Source organism: Accipiter gentilis, chromosome 2, assembly GCF_929443795.1.
Source record: "Accipiter gentilis chromosome 2, bAccGen1.1, whole genome shotgun sequence".
NCBI classification, from domain to species: domain Eukaryota; kingdom Metazoa; phylum Chordata; class Aves; order Accipitriformes; family Accipitridae; genus Astur; species Astur gentilis.
This window is the reverse complement of record NC_064881.1, coordinates 54728715-54748469: the sequence shown is the minus strand read 5'-3', so window position 1 is coordinate 54748469 and position 19755 is coordinate 54728715. Positions and strand designations below refer to the sequence as shown.

Genomic DNA, 19755 nt, shown 5'->3' with positions numbered 1-19755 from the left:
TGCACCCAGCGTGGGAAGGGTTAACCCCGAGCGCTGCACCCCTGGCACCCCCGGCACCGACTGCACCCAGCCTGGGAAGGGTTAATGCTGACCACTGCACCCCCTGCACCCGCTGCACCCAGCCTGGGAAGGGTTAATGCTGACCACTACACCCCCTGCACCCGCTGCACCCAGCCTGGGAAGGGTTAATGCTGATCCCTGCACCCCCTGCACCCAGCGTGGGAAGGGTTAATGCTGACCGCTGCACCGACTGCACCCAGCACGGGAAGGGTTAATGCTGACCGCTGCACCCCCTGCACCCAGCACGGGAAGGGTTAATGCTGACCGCTGCACCGACTGCACCCAGCACGGGAAGGGTTAATGCTGACCCCTGCACCCCCTGCACCCAGCACGGGAAGGGTTAATGCTGACCGCTGCACCGACTGCACCCGCTGCACCCAGCATGGGAAGGGTTAATGCTGATCCCTGCACCCCCTGCACCCGCTGCACCCAGCATGGGAAGGGTTAATGCTGACCGCTGCACCCCCATTCCCCCCCACCCCGTGGTGGGCACCCATACCAGCCCTGCCTGCCCTCACTGGCCAGACCTGGCAGGGGCAGGCAGGGGCAGGCAGGGACAGGCAGGGGCAGGCAGGGGCAGCGTGTGGCCCCTTTCCCGCCTGGGCAGCACCCACCCGCACGCCCTGGCCAAGACCCCCCGGTTTGGCCAAGTGCCGACGCTCGATGCGGGGCACGGGCGGCACCGGGAGCTGTGGGGCACGGGCAGAGCGTGGCAGCAGCCTCTCGACAGGGGCCCTGGGCCACGCCGGACCCCCGGGAGCCACCTCGTGCCAGGGCCACCGGTGGCAGGAGGTCCCGGCCTCGCCGGTTCCAGGGGTATGCCGAGCCTCGTGCCGGTTACTGTGGCACCGGTGCAACCCTCTGCAAGCCTGGGCACCACCGGCACCCTCTGCGCCCCCCCACCCCCCGAAGCCCCTCCACCTGCCAGCGCCCCCTTACCCACGCACCGCGATTGCCGCCAGGTCAGGCAACGTGCCCTACCCTCCGCACCTGGGTGCCCGTGCCCGCTCCCAGTGCCATGGCGGCCAGCGCGGCGTGGTGCGGCATCAGCCACCCTTCACATGACCCAGTTCCTCTTGGCCCGGCGCAGCCGCCCTCAGCTCCCAGCTTGTTTACGCCACCACGGCACCAGCGCTGCTCCGCCGAGCGTCACCGGGAGGCTGGGGACACCCTGCCCGGCGGGTGGTACCGCGGGGAGGCCCCACCAGCCTGAGGGCCCCACGGACAGCGATGCTGGATGGCGACGCCAGCCCAGGGCATGGGTGCAGCGGGGCTACCAGCTCCATCCCCCCCACCCGGTCCCGGCTGCCCCAGCCCTGCCCGGCCTAGCCGCGGGCAAGCCGTAGGCAGGACTCCGGTGCGGCAGGAGGGTGCCGCGGCCCGGGCAGGTGTGCAGGCAGCACGTTTGCAGCTGCTGGCCTCAGCGGTAGCACAGGCTGCTGCTGGCTGCCGCATCCAGAGACCACGTGAGCCGCCGCGGCAGAGGGATGACGCCAGGATCCTCCGGCTCGCCCACCGCACGGCCTCCGCACCCACTCACCGGCACGGGCCCCGGCCCAGCTGCCCACACCCTGCCTGCCTGCCTGCTTCTCCTCCACTGCCTCTCCTCCGGCTGCAACCGCCGGGCAGGGCCGGGCAGGCCAGAGCGACTCCGGCAGCGGGGATGGAGCTTGGCTCCAGCCGCCGGCGCTGCAGGAGGGGCTGGCCAGCCCCTGGCAGCCGGCGAGCCCCTGGGAGCTGGCAAGCCCCTTGGCAGCTGGTAAGCCTGCCGGGAACCAGAGACGGTGCCGGGAACCGGCGACGGTGCTGGCTGCCGGCCTCAGCCCCGCAGGTTGGCAGCCACCACGGTGCCTGGCAGCTCTGCGGCACCGGTGCCGTGGGACGGGGGCACCCGCGGGTGTGGATGCCCATGTGCACGGGTATGCACGCTCTGTGCCCGCAACAGTGAACGGCTCTGCCTGAGAGTACAGGCACACGGACCCACCAACCTGCACATGCGCGCCCACCCGCGAGCCCACCTACCCCGTGCACATACATGTACGGGAATGCATGTACACGAGAGCACACGTGCGTATCCGCCCGAATGCATGCGTGCAAACCCCCCTGCTGCGTGTGTGCACACATGCAAAACCAGGCATACGAGGGCATGGACACACATGAGTATGCATGTGTCCACACCTGCCCGGCTGCACGCACGCACGGTGCACGCTGGCACACAGGGACACAAACATCGGCGCGCACGCGCATACCAACACACCTGTGTGCACACGGGCACGCGCGCACACCTGCCAAACACAGACACACCCACGCACTGGGACCACTCAGCGGCTGAGCACCCACCCCGCGGCACGGCAATGCCGGCAGGCGGCGGGACTGGCAGGGTGCTGGGGGGCCGGAGGGTCCCCGGGGTCTCCGGTCGGCCCTGTTCCTGTTCTGGGTCTTGTCCAGCCAGGCACCATGCCCCAACCAGCCCCGCTGCTGGCACGATGCCCCACACCCCCTTGTGCCCTGCGGCACTGTGCCCATGCCTGCCAGCCGCCCCACGGCATCCAACCCCACGGGTAGCCGAGCTCTGTCCCTCGGTGCCAGGCAAGGCGAGGCTGTGGATGCTCTCCCTGCCGTGCCATCACACCGGCACATTGGCCTCGTGCCTCCCGGTGCCTCCCAGCCACATCCAGCTGCCCAGCCGCGGCACAGCACAGCACAGCGCCCACCCCAGCCCCACAGCACCGCCGCATTGGGGCCGACACATGCCAGAGTAACACCGCAGACCCCAGCGCAGCTGGCACTGACGATGGCCCCGTGGGGTAGTGGGACCCCCAGGGACCCCAGACCGGGGCAGTGTGACACGGCAGCCAGCAGCGCCAGGAGCAGGGTGGCTCACAGTGGGGTCCCCCTCCCAGCTCCGCGCGCGCCCCGGGGTCCCTACCGCGGTGCGTGCCGCCGGTGCGCGCTGGCTTCCGACCCCTGCTGGCCTCGGATTCGGGCCCCTCCTCCGGCCCCTCTGCAAGGCAAACACGCTGCCTGGTGAGCCCCCCAGCGCGGGGGCCCATACCCCACGGCACCCCCCACACGAAGCCTGCCTGCAGCCTGCCCGCAGCTGGGTGCCTGCCCGCAGCTGGGTGCCTGCCCGTGGCCGGGTGCCTGCCTGCAGCCTGCCTGCGGCTGGGTGCCTGCCTGCAGCCTGCCTGCAGCCGGTGCGTGCCCCGATGGGGCAGGCAGCCTCAGCCTCCCCTCGCCCCGTCTCGCTGCCCACATTACCGGGAAGGCAGCACCGCTGCCCAGGGCTGCCGGTGCTCCGGCAGGCAGGCAGGACTCCGTGCTTGGCACAGCTGCCCTCGCCGCAATCATGTGCTGGTCCCGGCACGGGAGCAGCGAGCGACTCCCCTCGCCAGGAGCCTGGACAAAGGGCCCCTTTCAGCGCCACGGTCAGCCCCACGGGCCCCTCGGGGCCAGGGGACAAAGGTCCGGCACTCGGCACCAGCAGCGCGGAACTCTCCTTATTCAAGGCCAGCGGCTGGTGTGGCACCCACAGGGCTGCCCCCAGCCCCGCAGAGGGGGTGGGCGTGTGGCCAGGGCCCCCCAGCAAGGCCGGTGCACCCCCTCTGTACCCTGGCGTGGGGAGCTGCCGGCACATCCCTCTCGGTTCTTACCTCCGCGTCTGCCGGCAGCTTTGCGCTTCCCAGCAGCTTCCCCAGGGGAGCGGACTGAGCGGCTCAGCGCTGAGACGTGTGCTGGGGCCTGGCACGTTGCCCCCGCCGGGGATCCCGATGCTCGCCGCCCCGCGCCGTCCCCGGGCGCAGCATCACGTCACGCTGGGGCTGGCACACGTCGGCGCCGTGCCGCATGCCAGCCCTGTGCCGGACGCTCACCCTGAGCCCACAGAGCTGTTGTCGGAGCTGGGGATGCGGCACTCGGCACATGCTGCCATGTGCTCCCCGAACGGGCGTGTGTGCTGCTGAGACCCCATGGCATCATGCCGGCTTGTGCCCACGTGTGCCCCGGTGCCTCTCGGTGGGTGCCCTCGGCAAGCAGGAATGCCGCGGGAGCGGCCGTGCCCCCCACTGCCTGACGCCTACCTGCCATTTGCCCACGGGGATGGTGAGCTGCACCATGGGGGGCACCTGCCGTCGCCCTGTGGGTTGGGGGAACCCGGCACCAGGGGCTGGTCACCCCCCGGCTGCTCTGCTGGGCTCCGGCACCCGGGGACGATCTGTGGCTGCCCCCCACCGTTCAGCCCTGTTGCGGGGTCTCTGTGGCACAGGGGGGTCCAGCGGGGGACACGGGGGACCCTGTGGAGACCATCCCACCCCGAGCTGCCCCTCGACATGTGGTGGCATCCCCTGACACCTACCTGGGGGGCTGTGGGGGAACCCACGGGGACGGCAGCAGGCAGTGGGTCCAGTGGCAAGGCAGCACTGTGGGCAGGACCCCCCAGCACCCGCAGCCACGGGGGGGGTCACCGGCCACCCCCCACCTGGCAGGGACACTCTGCAACCGAGCTGTGCTGGGGGGGCCTACGTGCCAGGCCGGCCCCCTTACCCCCCCCCGCCCCGTGCCCCACTCCAGCTGTGGAACGATGAACTCCAGATGTGCAGCCCCTCCCGCTGACTCACCCTGCTGGGCTCCGGACACTCCCAGCCCCACTCCCCTTCTGGGGACGGGAACAGCCCCCCCCCGCAGCCCCCACGTCCTGGTCCCACCGGGCTCCTGGCTGTGGAAGGAGCTGGACATGGCAGAGCAGGCACGACAACCAGGATCCGGCCCGGCAGCAGTGGGGGACAGCGCTGGCCGGGGGGGGACAGGGCTGTCCCCAGCCGAGCCACCTCTCCTGCCTGCCCGAACCCCCTCTGGCAGCAGCTCTGCCCCACGGCTCTGTCCCCGCGTATGTCCACTGTGTCTCCCACATCCCCCATGTCCCTGGGATCACCTGGGTCCCCCCATCCCCTGCGTCCCCCATATTCCCCTCACCCCATGTCCAGCAGGCAGCCACACCACATCACCCTGGTCCCCTCACTCCCTTCATCCTCCTTGTCCCCTGCATCCCCCGTGTCCCCTGTGCGCGACAGGCAGCTCCACTGCACAGCCCTGTCCCCCGCATCTCCTGTGTCCCCTGCGTCCCCATGTCCCCTGCGTCCCCTATGTCTTCTGTGTCCCCATGTCTCCTGCATCTTCTGTGTCCTCCACATCCCGTGTCCCCCATGTCCCCTGAGACCCCATGGCTCCTGCATCTCCCTTGGCCTCTGCATCTCCTGTCTCCCCCATGTCCCCTGTGTCCTCATGTCCCCCACATCCCCCATGTCCCCTGCGTCTTCTGTGTCCCCATGTCCCCTGCATCTCCTGTCCTCCACATCCCGTGTCCCCCATGTCCCCCATATCCCCTGCATCCCCATGTCCCCTGCATCTTCTGTCCTCCACATCCCATATCCCCCATGTCCCCCGTATCCCCTGCATCCCCATGTCCCCTGCATCTCCTGTGTCCCCCGCATCCCCCGTGCCCAGTGGGCACCCCCATCAGCAGGGGGGCCATGCCATGGGGTGCCCCCCCCCCGTCCCCGCCCAGCTGGCGGACATGTCCCCAGGCAGGCAGGCTGCCGGCAGCCTGTACCCGTTGCCCCCCCGGCCCCCCCAGCCCTGTCCCGGCCCCAGCAGCTCCCACGGCCCCTGCGCTTCCCCTGCCTGACTCATCCCTGCCTGCGGATCCCGCTGCCTGCCCCAACCGGCCTGGGCCCGGGCCAGGCCGGCAGCAGCAGGCAGCTGCCTGCGGGCCCTTAACCCTCTCGGGGAGCGGAGCAGCCCTCCTGCACCCCCATGGTGCCCACCAGCCCCCTGCCTGCGGCTGGGGCTGGGGCAGGCAGCGAGGGCAGCGCAGGCAGGGTGCACTGCAGGCAGGGTGCAGGGCAGGCAGATTGCAGCACAGACAGAGTGCACTGCAGGCAGGGTGTGGAGCAGGCAGGGTGCACTGCAGGCAGGTACAGCGCAGGCAGGATGCGGCGCAGGCAGGTTGCGGCACAGGCAGGTTGCGGCACAGGCAGGATGCGGCGCAGGCAGGATGCGGTGCAGGCAGGATGCACTGCAGGCAGGTGCAGCGCAGGCAGGGTGCAGGCAGGCAGGCAGGCAGGCTGCAGCACGGGCAGGGTTAACAGCAGGCAGAGGAAGGAATGCTCCGGAGCGTTCTCTGCTTGCTGACACTGTGGCGGTGCCAAACCGCAGGCCTGGCAGGGCCACGCTGCCGCTCCCGATCCGCCGGCGGCTCCCGGCCCCTCGACGCCCCATGGGAAGGGGGAGCAGGAGTGGGGCCGGATCCAGCCCCAGGGTCTGGATGTTCCCAGCACCGGAGCTCAGGGGCCTCTGCAAATCCGCTGCCTGGCAAAGCGAGCTGGGGAGGGGAGGGGGGCACAGAGCACGCCCGGCACAGCCTGTCCCCCCCCCGCCTGCCCTCAGCTCTGCCTGCACCCCAGCTCTGGCCCCACGCCCCAGCAGCCCCAGTGCAGGGTTTGTGGGAAAGGCCATGGGAACAGCCCAATCCCAAGCCGACCGGACCGGCAGCACCACAGCGTCGAACCCCGGCCAGAGCACGCCACGGCCCTGCGGCCGCTCCCACTAGCAGCCCCCAGCCCCACGCTGCCCACCCGCCTGCCAGCATGGGGTGGGTGATGCCAGCGTGGGGGACAGTGCTGGCATAGGCAGGTGATGCCGTAAGCTTGTTCTTCGCACCAGGCCAGGCACGGATACCCTCGGTGCCGGCGACCCCGGCGCTGGCAGGGCACTGTGCTGCGGTGGGCACAGAGGGTCCCCAGCACCGGTGCCAGCCCAGGACCACGTCCTCCCCCCAGCCAGGACCCAGCCATGGGGAGAAGCAGAAATGCCGTCGCTGCCAGTGGGGCTGAGGCCAAGCCGGGGTGGCCAGTAGTGCTCGTGGCAGAGCCACAATCACCCTCAAGTGCCACCGGCACCGGCACCAGCACCAGCCTGGAGTCCCATGATCCCCAACCCCAGCCAGCACTGGGTGTCCCTGGCACTCCATGAATCCCTGACATGTGCCCTTGTCCTCTACCGTCCTTTCCACCCACATCCATCCCCCATGCCCACCCGCCCTGCGCCCACTGTGGTCCCAGGGAACACCTCTCCTCCTGGCACTGGGGGCTCTGGAGGGGACAGACCGCACGGGCCCTGGCCCAGGCAGAGGCGGGGGGAACGGCCAAGCCCCCAGCTCTGCTCTTGGCCCCCCAGGATGGGGGAGGGCAGACGGCGAGTGCTCCCAGCACCGTGTCCTGCAGCCCATGCTCTCACCTGCACCGGGGCTGCCAGGAGGGGGGCTGGTCCCTGGGATGGGGGGGACAGGCCCGAACAGGACCCCATCCCAGGACAGGGGGGGACAAACCTGAGGGAGACCCTGACCCCCAGACAGGCAGGATGAGCCCAAAGGGGACCCTGTCCCCAGGATAGGGGTGGCCCGGTCCCAGGATGGGGGACCGTGCCCTGGGGACCACCGTGGCTGCAGGCAGGGCCCCAGCTCGCGGCCCTGTCCCGTGGGGCAGCTCCGGGACCTCCAAAGCATAGGCCCCCAGCCCCCCAAAACCTCATGGACACAAGGAAAGGCTCCAACTTTATTCCCAGTTTTGCTCTTACTGCACTGGTGACCCCCAAATCCTCCCACACCCCCCTTCCCAGGGGCTGGAAAGGGGGGCTGAGGGGGAGCCCTATCCGGGTGAGGACCCCCCCAAACTTCAATCCCCTGGAGCAGGGCAGGGACACCCCCAGCCCCGAGCCCCCATTGGCAGGGCTGGTATAGCGGGACGGTAGAAGCCAGAGGGCTCAGGGGGGCGGCCCATGGCGGCGGCAAGTGATGAGGTACTGGGGGTAGGCCTGGGTGTCGTTGAAGATGACGAAGATGGCGGGCTGCAGGGGGTTGTCCACCACGCTGTCGTAGCGCAGGGGGGCCCCGGCCCCCTCCCGCAGCGGGGGGGCCCGCAGCCCCTGCCCTCCCACTGCATAGTCCCCAGTCAGCACCTTGGCCACGAAGACGTACTTGCTGCCGTCGGCACTGCGTGGCGAGTACTGCTCCTGCACCGAGACCGCCGCGTCCACCGCGAAGTACACGCCAAGCCCATAGAGAGCAGCTGCAGGGCCAGTGAAGGGGGGGGGACATCAGCCCGTGGCACTGGGGCAGCAGGGAGGGATCAGCACTCCACTCCCACACCGGCACTCACCGTTCTTGCCACAGAAGCTACGGTTGAAGCCGTGCAAGCAGATCTCACGGCTGGAGGTCTCGGTGGTGCCGTGGAAGAGGATCCGCTCCACCGTGCCGCCAACACAGGCCTTCTCCATGCTGGCCTTCTTCAGCTGGTACTGCTTGTACAGCAGCGGGTGGATCAGCTTCTCCACCTGCTGGGCAGCACCGCAGCGTCCAGGGCTCTGCTGCGGGGACACCCCCGGCCAGGGTCCTGTGTGTTGTCCCCCCCTCCCGGTGCCACCAGCACCCACCTTGACGATGCTGATCTTGTTGTGCAGCTCCTCCAGCGTCTCGTAGAAATGGCACATGGTGTCACGGAACTCCTCCGAGTCCTCGGCCAGCGGCATCAGCCTCACCTCCTCCTCCAGCCCCAGCGCCTCTGGCCCTGCTGGATGCAGCCCCAGTGAACGCCGGCACGGCACAGCACCTCCCCGGGCAGGGGACCCTGCGGCGGGGCAAGACTGGCCCCGCGGCACCATCCCGCTCGCACAGCCCAGCAATGCTGGGGGCAGCGGCACGTACTTAGCAGGCGGCGGGCACTCTCCGTCGGGGGCTGGCTGCGGGAGATGGCCACGGCAGAGGCGTTGCCGATGTCGTACTCCTCCATCCGCTCAAAGTCGACGGTGAAGGGCCGTCCATCCAGCAGCAGGTCCAGCCGGCGCACCCGGCGCAGCCAGGCCCGCTCCAGCAGCGCGGCAGCCTCAGGGGCATAGGGGACGGCAGTGCCGGAGGGGTCCCAGCGCACCCAGCACGCGGTGGTGGCAGCGGGGGGACGGTGCTCCGTCTGTGGCAGTCGCTGCAGCAGGAGGGTGAGGTCGCGGGCAGCGGCGGCGGTGTACTCGGCAAAGCCGCTCAGCGTGGCGGTGCCGTCGCGCAGGCAGAGGCGCACGGCGTGCTTGCGCTGCAGGAAGGTCAGGCAGCGGCGGCAGGCGGCCGGCAGCGCCCGCAGGCACTCACTCTCCACCTCCTCTGCCCGCAGCTGCCCCTCCAGCGCCTGCTCCAGCTCCCGTGGCACCGCGGCCACGTCCTGCTCGAAGGAGGAGAACAGCGTCACCTGTACCGCGTCCGCCGCCGGCAGAGCCTCCTCCAGGGAGGCCTCCAGCGCGGCCAGGAGGCCGGCATCTTCCTCTTCCTTCCGTGTGCTGGGTGCTGCCCGCTGCTCCTGGCGGTAGGAGCGGAGGGAGAGCGCGGTGGCACGCGCCAGCTCCTCCTCCTCGCGCCGCGTGCTGTCCATGGAGCGCTGGATGGCCAGCACCATCTGCGCCTCCTCCTCCTCCAGCCCACCCAACGGCATCTCCCTGGTGCCCTCCCCGTTGGCCACCTCGGGGGGCTTGGCGTCGGGGTCCTGCTCCCCACCAAGGATGTCACCGGGCTGCGGCGCAGGGTCCTCATCACCGGCGGCCTCGCCGGGGTGCAGCGCCGCCAGCAGCTCCTTGATCTCCTCTGCAGGGAGGAGCGAGGTGTCAACCATGAGTCCCGACCACAGCGTGGGGAAGGAACCGGCATCCGCGGCCCCCTCCCACCACGGTGCCAGGAGAACGGGTGCTGGAGCGGCCCCCTCGCCCCACGCCACCCCTCACCTATGTTGGAGCGAAGGCCGTCTGCATCGGCACCGTCGGCATCATCAGGCAGGTCCCAGTGCTGGGAGTGCAGTGCCTTGGGCAGGGGGTCCTGGCAGCAGCTCGGGGGGAGCAGCTCCTCCAGCTCTGGCTGCGGGGACAGAGGGGCAGGATGCCGTCACCAGTACCGCACCTGCGTGGCAGGGACCGGCACGACGGCACCCGCCTCCTGCCGGCTCCAGCGCTAGACCCACCGCCCTCCCCAGTCAGGGTGGGCGCTGGGCATACCTGGGGGTCCGGGGGGCTCCAGTGGACGCCGTCCAAGTCGATGACACACTGGAAGCGGCTCTCCAGCTGCTGGAGGATGCTCTGCCCACCCGTGTCCCGCAGGAAGCGGGCGACACCGGGGAACTGCAGCGTCACCAGCTGCGAGCCCACGGTGCCCAGCAGGCTCTGCAGGAAATCGGCCGCTGCCCGGCACCGGCCCGTTTCCCCGCTCACCTGCCGGCAAGGGCTGGGCGGTCAGGGCCTGCCCGCCGCATTGGCACCGCGGCACCCAGCAGCCCTTGCCGCTGGGCGCCGCGGGAAGCCGCAGACCCACTGCCGGCCCGTTGTGGCGAGGAAGGGGAGGTGGGAGCCACAGGCACAGACCCCTGCCCACACCTCTGCCCGCAGCTTACCCGAAAGCCGGCGACATCCTCCCCCTCCAGCGGCAGGAGGGAGACCTCAGGGATGCTGGCCAGCAGGTCCTGGTAGTGCCGCTGCAGGTAACGCAGCGCTCCTGGCTCTGCCGGCACCAGCGCCTCATCCTGCGCCGACCCCACCAACACCTGCTCCTGGCGCTGCCCCCGCCCGGCCGCGTCCTCGTCACCCTCCGTGTCCTCATCCCCGCCGGGGAAGGCAGCCGACAGCTCTCCCGGCACCCGGCTCAACACCTGCGGCTCTGCCAGCTCTGCTGCCTCCGGGCACGTGTTTCGGCTGGCAGGAGCTGGGGGGCCCATGTCTGGTGGGGGGGCTGTGTCTGGTGGGGGGGCCAGGGCCGTGTCCCACAGGGGGGCTGTGTCTGGCAGGGGGGCTGTGTCCTGTGAGGGGGCCGTGTCTGGTGGGGGAGCCGTGGCCGTGTCCCGCAGGGGGTCCGCGTCTGGTGGGGGGTCTGCGTCCCCCTCCAGCAATTCCAGGAAGGGGTAATGGGGGGTGAGCACCAGCACCGTGTCCTGCAGCCGGTGGGGTCTCTGCAGCACCCGCTCTGCCGCTGTGGGAGGAGAGGATGGGCAGCCGGCGGCCAAGTGCAGCCCCCCCGGCACCCGGCCCTGCCCTTGCCACAGTCACGGCACAGGCAGGACGGAGCAGGGTGGCCAAAGCTCGGCACCAGCAGCTGGCCGGGTCAGCACCATTGGGGAGGTCCCATTCGCTCCTGCTCACCTGCCGGCTCCTGGAAGGTGACGATGGCCGCCCGGCCGCCCGGCAGCAGCCGCACCGCCTGCACGCTGCCGCCCCCGCTGCGCCGGTTCTCGAAGTAGAGCTCCAGCAAGTCGTGGCTCAGCCCCGGCGCCTCTGCCCGCACCAGCACGCTGGTGGGCCGCGGCAGCCGCAGCAGGGCCAGCGCGGCCCCCTCCAGCCCCTGCGCCCGCTGCTCTGCCGCCGCAAACTCTGCCAGGACAGGGGTGGCGGTGATGCCGGGGGGGCCCTGGGGACACGGCAGCAGCTCCCCCACAGCCCTGGCAGTGGCCAGGGGCTGGAAGCCCCTTCAGCCGCCCGACCATGCCAACGACACCGCTTGTCACCACCGGCTCTGGCAGGAGACAATCCCCAGGAGCATCTCCACTGCAATTCACTCACCGGCAGGACCCCACCACTGACCGGCCCTGGCTCACCGGCACCGCCGGTCACCCGCTGCGGGGATAAGGCGCCGTGGCAACTTGGCAGCACCGGCCCTCTGCTGAGCCGGTCACCCCAAAACACCGCTGCCGTGGTCCTGGCCACGGAGCGGCGCAGCAGACCCTGCACCCCAAAATGCCACCCTGGCACTCCCGGCACCAGCGCTGCACCGTAGCGAGGGGAGCGCGGTGCCCCCAGCCCCAGGGGATCAGTCCCCCCCCTGCACCCACCTCGGGGGGTGATGGGATCCCGCAGGTGCAGCAGCGCCCAGCCAGGCGCGGGGCCCCGGCGCAGGCTGAAGGTGTCGGGGGGCCGTCCCAGTAGGGTCTCCAGGCGCAGCTCCAGCAGCTCAGGGGGGCTCTGGGTATCGAGGTCCCGCAGCAGCAGGCGGGTGGGGTCCCAGGGGGTGGCAGGGCGCACCACCAGCTCGGCCCCCCCCAGCCGGTGGCTGCTGTGGGCCAGGACGTTCTGGGCATCTGCGTGGGGGGATGGATGGGTGTCACTGGGGTGGGCAGGGGGAGTGTAGCACCCGAGACCACCCGACACCCTGCCCCCCCATTGGGACTTTCTGGGGGGCACAGCACCGTTCACCAGTGCTCCCAGTGGGGCTGGGGGTGCCACCCCCCCCCCATACTGCAACTCAGTGCTCCCAGTAGGGACGCCCCCCACCCCCATCCCAGTACTCCCAGCTGGGACTGGAGGCCCTCTGCACCCCAATCCCAGTGCTCCCAGCTGGGACAGGGACCCCCTGTTCCCTAATCCCAGTGCTCCCAGCTGGGACAGGGACCCCCCAACAACCCATCCCAGTGCTCCCTGCTTGGACTGGGACTCCCTATTTCCCATCCCAGTGCTCCCCGCTGGGACAGGGACCCCTTATTTCCCATCCCAGTGCTCCCCGCTGGGACAGGGACCCCTTATTTCCCATCCCAGTGCTCCCAGCTGGGACTGGAACCCCCCACACCCCATTCCAGTTCTCCCAGCTGGGACAGTGACCGCCCAACAACCCATCCCGGTGCTCCCAGCTGGGACAGGGACCCCCTGTTCCCTAATCCCAGTGCTCCCAGCTGGGACAGGGACCCCCCAACAACCCATCCCAGTGCTCCCAGCTTGGACTGGGGCCTCCCCACACCCTATCCCAGTTCTCCCAGCTGGGACAGTGACCCCCCAACAACCCATCCCAGTGCTCCCAGCTGGGACTGGGACCCCCTATTTCCCATCCCAGTGCTCCAAGCTGGGACTGGGACCCCCCACACCCTATCCCACTGCTGTCGGTGGGGCTGGGGGTGACCTCCTGCACCCCATCCCAGTGCTCCTGACTGGGACCGCGATGCCCCCTACCCCATACCAGTGCTCCCAGCTGGGACAGGGACTCCCCCCCCCATCCCAGCAGCAGCCGCGCCCTCGCCCCGCACTCACCCTGGGGGTTCTCGAAGGTGAGGAAGAGGAGGGGGCCAAGGCGCTGGCAGCTCTGGACGGGCCCCCCCCCCGAGCGCCGCCGGCTCTCGAAGTAGAGGACCACCAACTCCTCCTCCGTGCCGGGGGGGACACCCCCCACCTCCAGCACCCCCTCCGCCATCCTGCCCAGACACACACACATTAGGGGGGGTGGTGGTGGTCAGACACCCCCCTCGCGTGACACCCCCCCCCCCCCCCGGTGCCCCCACAACCGCCCCAGGGCAGGACCACCCCCTCACTCCCCTACCCACGCACCTAGCTCTGCTCGGCTCCGCCCCGGCGGAGAAATGAAACCGAAACCGGCCCGGGGAGGGCGGGACCGGGAAGAGGAACGGGAAGGGGAGGGGCCTCCTGGGGGGGTGTACACGGGACCGGCCCCACGCGTGACACCGGGAGAAACCAGGAGAAAGCCCCGTTCTCCAACACGGGGGAGACCGGGGGGGGCGGGCAGGGACAGGCAGGGGCTCTGCCGCCACACGGGGGCGCTCTGCGGCGCGGCCCCGCCCCCTCCCCTCAGGCCCCGCCTCTCCCCTCAGGCTCCGCCCCGGCGCGTCGGAGAAGTCGGGGCGAAGCGGAGCCAGCGCTGCCGCGTGGCCCCGCCCCCCCGCAGGCCCCGCCTGATAAGGGCGGAGCGGAGCCAGCCCTCTCTCTGTCCCCGCCCCCTTGCTTGAGGCCCCGCCCCTTCTCCGAGGCCCCGCCCAGACCGGAGCGGAGCGGAGCCAGCGCTGTCGCACGGCCCGGCCCGGTGAGCGGGGGTACCGGCAGGGAGGGGAGGGGGGTCCGGTACACCGGGGAGGGGGTTTTGCGGTGTGAGGGGGGTGGGGTACGGAGGCCCCGGCGCCGCCCCCGAGCGCCGTTCCCGCCCCCGCACCGCGCTGCCGCATTCCGCAGCAGACGGGGCCGGTGCGCGGCGGGGGGGGGGGGGGGGGGGGGGCGGACGATACACAACCGGGCGGCCGGAGCGGAGCCCCGAGCGTGTCGAGCTGGGCCGCAGTGCGGGACCCCGCTCTCAGGGGCACACGGGGGGGGGGGCCGAAGTCGTCCCCCCCGCCCTGCGGGGCAGCGCTCAAAGGATTAGGATTGCTGCTGCCGTAAATAGGCCGCGCTGGGGCATTACCGGGCGTCAGGGCAAAGCCGCTTACGGGGGCTCCCGGGAAAAACCGGGGGGGGGGGGGCGGGAGGCAGGCACCCCCCTGCACCCCGTGCTGCGTCCAGCTGCGCACCCTGTGGCGTGCCTCCGCCTCGTGCAGCGGGCACCCCCTGCTGCAGGACCCCTGCAACCCCCTGAACCCCCTGCTGCAGACACCCCCTGCACTCCATGCTGCAGGCACCCCCTGAACCCCCCACACCCCCTGCTTCAGGCACCCCCTGAACCCCCTGTACCTCCTGACCCCCCTGCACCCGCTGCTGCAGGCAACCCCTGTACCCAATGCCCTCCATGCAGGGTGCACCCTATGCCACATGTGCCCCGTCCCCCCTGCCCTGTGCCACTTGCCACTTGCCCCCCCACACGCTGTGCCCCCCCCCCATGCTGCATGCACCCCATACATAGGCTGTACCCTGCGCCATGTGCCCCCCATGCACAGCATGCCCCCCGTGCTGCACGCACCCTGTGCCCCCCATCTGGGGTGCATCCCATGCCGTATGCGCCCTGTGCCCCCCACCCCGTGCCGGTGCCATCTGCAGCCTGGGGTGCTCCGTCCACCCTCCATGCCCCCACAGCGCTACCCACGAGGGGGTCCCTGCTCTCCCCCAGGGCTGCCCATGCTGGGGGGTCTGGGCTGGTGGCCCCTTGCCGGGCCAGGGGGCACGTGCCCGCAGCCGCGGTGCTGCAGGGCCGAACCCCCACCCCGTCCCTCCCCAAGGCTGGTGGCACCGGGCCGGGACGTCACGCGGGCAACCGGCTTCGGTTGCGCCACCGGCTAGGCGGGCTGTCACTTGGCCAGGCCCTGGTGCCGGTTGCAGGCCCAGGGACGCCGGTGCTTCGCTGCGGCACCGGCTCCGGCACGTCCCGCCTGCCGCGGCATGGGATTGCGCAGGGCTGGCCGGGGGCTCTGCCTGCCAGCCGCCAGCCCTGCGGGCAGCTGCCTGTCCCCGCTGCGTGCCAGGCCGCATTTATCATCACGACGGCGGCACTGGCGGCAGGCGATCACCGCGCAGGGCCGGAGCCGCCATTCCCACAGCCACCTGGTTTTGTAATCCCGGGCTCCACGCAGAATTGGCGTCTGCCGGTGGCTGGGCCCGGGGATCCAGAGCGGGGGCGTCCCCGGTGCCTGCGGCAAACCCCCGCTGCCGCGGCCTCGCTCGCCAGCCAGCAGCCGGAGGTAGGGCCATGGGGTTGCGGTGTGGCACCACTGCCGGTCCTGCTCCTTCGCCGGCGGTCAGCACTGGTGAGGGGAGACCACGGTGCCGGGTCTGGTTGGACCCCGGTGCTCCGGCAGCGGGGATGGCAGCTGGTCCCCGGGGCGGGCAGCGTCAGGCAGCGGGGCTGGCAGCGGGTCAGCCGGGCAGCGCCGGGGCTCCTGTTGCCGCTGCCGGCGGCCACCACGAGCCACCGGCCCCCCGCACCGGCCACTACCATGGCCGAGGCCTCCCAGCAGGGCCCAGGCCGGGGCAGCCATGGGGCTGTTGCCGTGGCAACAGCCCTGCCGCCGGGCAGCCATCTTGTGCAGGCCTGGGGAGCGAGCAGGGTGGGATCGGGACACCCCCCGCACACACACCGTGAGGCTGTGGCGGGTCGGGGACCCCCCAGGCCTGCCTGAGTGTGGGGCAGAGGGGCTGGGGGGTGGGGCTGATGGCTGTGGCTGAGTGATGGCCATGGGGGGTGATGGCAGCGGGTGAGGGTGACGGCAGTTGGGGGGGGGGAGTGATGGCCACGGTGGGTGACAGTGGCAGGGGGTGGTGGCCATGGGGGGTGATGGCTGCCGGGTCTGACCACCCCTCTCCCTCCTCCCCGCAGCGGAGAGGCGCGGCAGCCAGCCGGGGGGGGGGGGAAGATGTCCCACGAGAAGAGCTTCCTGGTGACGGGCGACGGCTTCCCGGGGCAGCAGCCAACGGCCCCCCCGGCCTACGCCCAGCCCCCCTACCCCGCCGCACCGTACCCACAGCCCCAGTTCGCCCCGGCACCCTACAACCAGCCGGGCTTCCCACAGGGGCCGGGGCCGTACCCCCCCCCCGGGGCCGTACCCCCCTGCGGGTCCGTATCCCCCCGGACCGTACCCCCCCCCGGGGCCGTACCCCCAGGGTCCCTACGCCCAGCCGCCCTATGCCCAGCCGCAGCCCATGGTCCCTGGGGACCAAGACTGTAAGTAACGGGGCTCGATGGGGGGGGGGGGGGGGTCTGTTTTGGGGTGCGGGTGAGGAGGGGGTTGCCCCCCGCAGTGGGCGCTGATGACAGCCCTGGGAGGTGGGGGGGGGGTTGTCCAGTGGAGGGAGGGCCCCATTTTGGTAGCATTGGCCTCATTTTGGGCGGGCAGAAGCAGGTCCCGGCCATGTGGCTGGTGCGGGTGGGCAAGGGGGGGGGGGGGGGGGGGGTCTGGCTGGTAGCGCAGCTCAGGGTGCCCGAGCGGGGCTGCGGGGACCCCCAGGGGAAGGGGTCCTGCCCCACGAGCCCCCACAGACAAGCCTGGCCCTGGGGTGCCCCTGCCAGCCAGAGGAGGGTGCCGGCCGTGGCCCCGAGAGGAGGGGACACTACCTGGAGCTGTCAGCTCGGTGGGGATGCTGGCATGAAGCCCGGCTTGGGGGGCACAGAGCTGTGCTCCCCCCGGCCCCTGACACCCCCCAGACCCCCTCAGCCCCATCTTTCCTCTTCCCTTGCCGCTGCCAGCTGGAGCCGGGCCACACCGCTGGCCATGGAGACCGGGCATCATGGTCATCCGAGTCGGTGAGCGGCCACCCTGGTGGGCAGGGGCAGGCAGGCCCTAGGACAGGGAATCAGCACAGCACGGCGGTGCAGGCAGCCCCCCTGATTCTGGCTCCCTTCATCCGTGCCCCCCTCCTCTCCCTGCAGCCCCCCTGCACAGCACCTACCATGAGGACGGGCCACCCTCCTACTATGACAACCAGGACTTTCCCACCGCGCACTGGGACGACAAGAGCATCCGGCAGGCCTTCATCCGCAAGGTGGGACTTGGCTAGGGGCACTTCGGGGGGGGGGGGGGGGTGCGGAGCAGAGATTTTGGGCACCCCACTGTGACCTGTCCCCATCCCCCAGGTCTTCCTGGTGCTGACCCTGCAGCTGACCGTCACCTTCGCCTTCGTGGCCATCTTCACCTTTGTGAAAGGCGTGAAGGGCTTTGTGCAGCGCAATGTCTGGACGTACTACGTCTCCTATGCCGTCTTCTTCATCTCCCTCATCGTCCTCAGCTGCTGCGGGGATTTCCGTCGCAAGCACCCCTGGAACCTGGTAGCTCTGGTAAGTGCCCTGCCAGGGCAGCGGTGGGCTTGGCCGTGGCTTTGGCAGCCCTGCGCCCCATGGCCCTGGGGATGCCCAAGGTCCCGCAGGCTGCCCAGGGGATGGCTGTGGGGACAGGGAGGGATGGGGGACATGGCTGGGTGGGTTTGGGGGGTGCAGAGGGGGTGACTGCCTGGCCTGGCGAGAGCAGAGACTGCTCAGGACTTGGCAAAGCCGAGAGCTTTATGCAAAGGGCATTGGCTGCTGCGGAGGTGCGGTGTCACCAGGCCCGGCTGGACCCGGAGGTGGGTGGCAAAGGAGAGGGGTGGGGCAGCCGAGCCGGTGTGATGTGGTGCCCGTCTGTTCCCCAGTCCATCCTGACCGTCAGCCTGTCCTACATGGTGGGGATGATCGCCAGCTTCTACAACACCGATGCCGTCATCATGGCCGTGGGCATCACCGTCGTTGTCTGCTTCAGCGTCGTCATCTTCTCCCTGCAGGTCAGCTCCTGGGGTGGATGGGCAGGCGGCTGGGTGACCCCCCCGCCCCCCCCCAGGCTCCCTGCTGGGGCTGGGGGCCTCTGAACCAGGCATAGAACCAGCTCCCTGCTCACTTTCCCCTGTCCCACAGACCAAGTACGACTTCACCTCCTGCCGGGGCGTGCTCATCATCTGCCTCGTCGTCCTCATCGTCTTCTCTATCCTCTGCATCTTCATCCGGAACCGCATCATGGACATCATCTATGCTTCCCTGGGGGCCCTGCTCTTCACCTGCGTAAGTGCTGGGGGGGGCATCCCTGGGGGTTCAGGCTGTGGGTGGGGGGCATAGGACCCAGGCCCAGCTGGGGGGACAGGGGGGCAAAGGACCTGCTTGTGGGGCAGTTGCTTTGTTGTGGGGGGTGTGGGGTGCTGCTGGCCTCCCCCCCAAACCCTGCCAGGCTTCATGTCCCCCCACCATGACATCCCCTCTCCCGCAGTTCCTGGCGGTGGACACACAGATGATCCTGGGGAACAAGCAGCTGGCACTCAGCCCCGAGGAGTACGTCTTCGCCGCCCTCAACCTCTACACAGACATCATCAACATCTTCCTCTACATCCTGGCCATCATCGGCAGGGCCAAGGAGTAGCGGCCCCACCGCTGCCGCCGTGGCCCCCCTGCCACCCCCTGGCGCGTGTCCCGGTTTGTGGTCCCCCCCTCCGCCCCTGTAGCCGGTTTTGTTTGGTGTTCTCATTGCACCCCCTCGTCAGTTCTCCCGTTAAGAGTTTCTTTGACCCCAGCTACCTCCCCGGCTCCTGACGGGAGTGGCTGTGGGGGCTCGCTGGGCTGGGGAGGGGGCATGGGGTGACAGTTCTGTCCCCTTGCTGGGTGGCAAGGCACTTGCCCCTGCCTGCCTGCCTGCTGGGGTGTCGCAGCCACCTGCTGCCCCTCCTGTCCCCCCTAGAAGCCCCCTGCCCAAGCCCTCCGCTTCCCCCCTCCCTGCTGTGAATACGGCTTTTCCCCCCACCTTGTGTTGAACGCGGACTGGAAGCACTTTCTCCCCCCATCTGTGGTGGAGCTCACCCCCTCCGTCCCGCTCCCCCTGCGCACGCGCTGCCCTCGCCGCCCCCCTCGGCCACGCAGGCAAGGTCAGCGCCAGCGGCCCCTCCCCCCCCCCTCCAGGTCCTCAGCCCCTCCATGGGCTGCGGGCAGGGTCCCGCCACCCAAGCAGGTGGGGGGGGTCCCTGAGCTGGGCACTGGTCACTGCAGAGCATCCCTGTGGGGACCTGGCCCCCTCCCAGGGCCTGAGCCACTGTCCCTGCCCGTCCCTGCCCAGGCAGTGGCGGGGGGGGGGGGGGGCGGTCCTGGCCCCCTCCCCGTGTGGCCAAGGCTCCGTTCTTGCACCGTTCTGTGGCTCCAGCTCCCGCTGTTAATAAACCTCGGTCTAGTTCATCTCTGCCAGCTCTGGCTCTCCTTTCCCCGCCGATGCTGGCATGGCCAAGCCCGGGGCTGCCACCCTCCTGCTGCAAGCAGGACCCCCCACTCCCCTGTCCTGCTCTCTGGGGGCTGCAGGGACCCTCTGGGGACAGGGTTGTCCCTGGGCCTCTCCCTGCCCTCCCGCCCACTGCACCCCAGGGCCCCCAAGAAAGATTAAATGTACTGAGCGCCCTGTCCTTGGAAGGGCAGGCAGGCCTGCC

The 19755-nt window shown here is 70.5% G+C and overlaps 3 protein-coding genes across 8 annotated transcripts in view; 1 reads left to right on the top strand and 2 right to left on the bottom strand.

Moving 5' to 3' along the window:
* Positions 1–1144, bottom strand: part of PLEC (plectin) — a 61600-nt gene extending 60456 nt beyond the window's left edge. For all 3 annotated transcript variants that reach the window (XM_049826538.1, XM_049826546.1, XM_049826555.1), the window contains exon 1: positions 1051–1144. In XM_049826538.1, the coding sequence (XP_049682495.1) occupies positions 1051–1107 (57 nt within the window). In that variant the 5' untranslated portion in view covers positions 1108–1144. The remainder of the gene's footprint in view (positions 1–1050) is intronic.
* A 6512-nt stretch (positions 1145–7656) lies between these two features.
* Positions 7657–13511, bottom strand: PARP10 (poly(ADP-ribose) polymerase family member 10). 4 transcript variants are annotated; one of them, XM_049826756.1, is made up of 11 exons: positions 13444–13511; positions 13150–13310; positions 11964–12209; positions 11278–11505; positions 10536–11107; positions 10144–10356; positions 9877–10006; positions 8819–9739; positions 8548–8684; positions 8274–8448; positions 7657–8183 (listed from the first exon to the last, which is right to left on the bottom strand). In XM_049826756.1, the coding sequence occupies exons 2-11, from the start codon at positions 13307–13309 to the stop codon at positions 7879–7881; spliced, it is 3087 nt and encodes a 1028-aa protein (XP_049682713.1). In that variant the 5' UTR covers position 13310; positions 13444–13511; the 3' UTR covers positions 7657–7878. The 4 variants fall into 4 exon arrangements, with proteins under 4 accessions (XP_049682713.1, XP_049682694.1, XP_049682722.1 ...); XM_049826737.1 differs by lacking the exon at positions 13444–13511 and having other exon boundaries at positions 13150–13371; XM_049826765.1 differs by lacking the exon at positions 13444–13511 and having other exon boundaries at positions 8274–8412; positions 13150–13371.
* A 296-nt stretch (positions 13512–13807) lies between these two features.
* GRINA (glutamate ionotropic receptor NMDA type subunit associated protein 1) lies at positions 13808–19722 on the top strand. Its single transcript, XM_049826777.1, is given in 8 exon segments — positions 13808–13933; positions 16148–16357; positions 16359–16492; positions 17198–17310; positions 17402–17602; positions 17953–18081; positions 18212–18355; positions 18558–19722. Coding segments are annotated over 7 exon segments (1044 nt in total). The 5' UTR covers positions 13808–13933; positions 16148–16184; the 3' UTR covers positions 18708–19722.
* Positions 19723–19755: the final 33 nt, after the last annotated feature.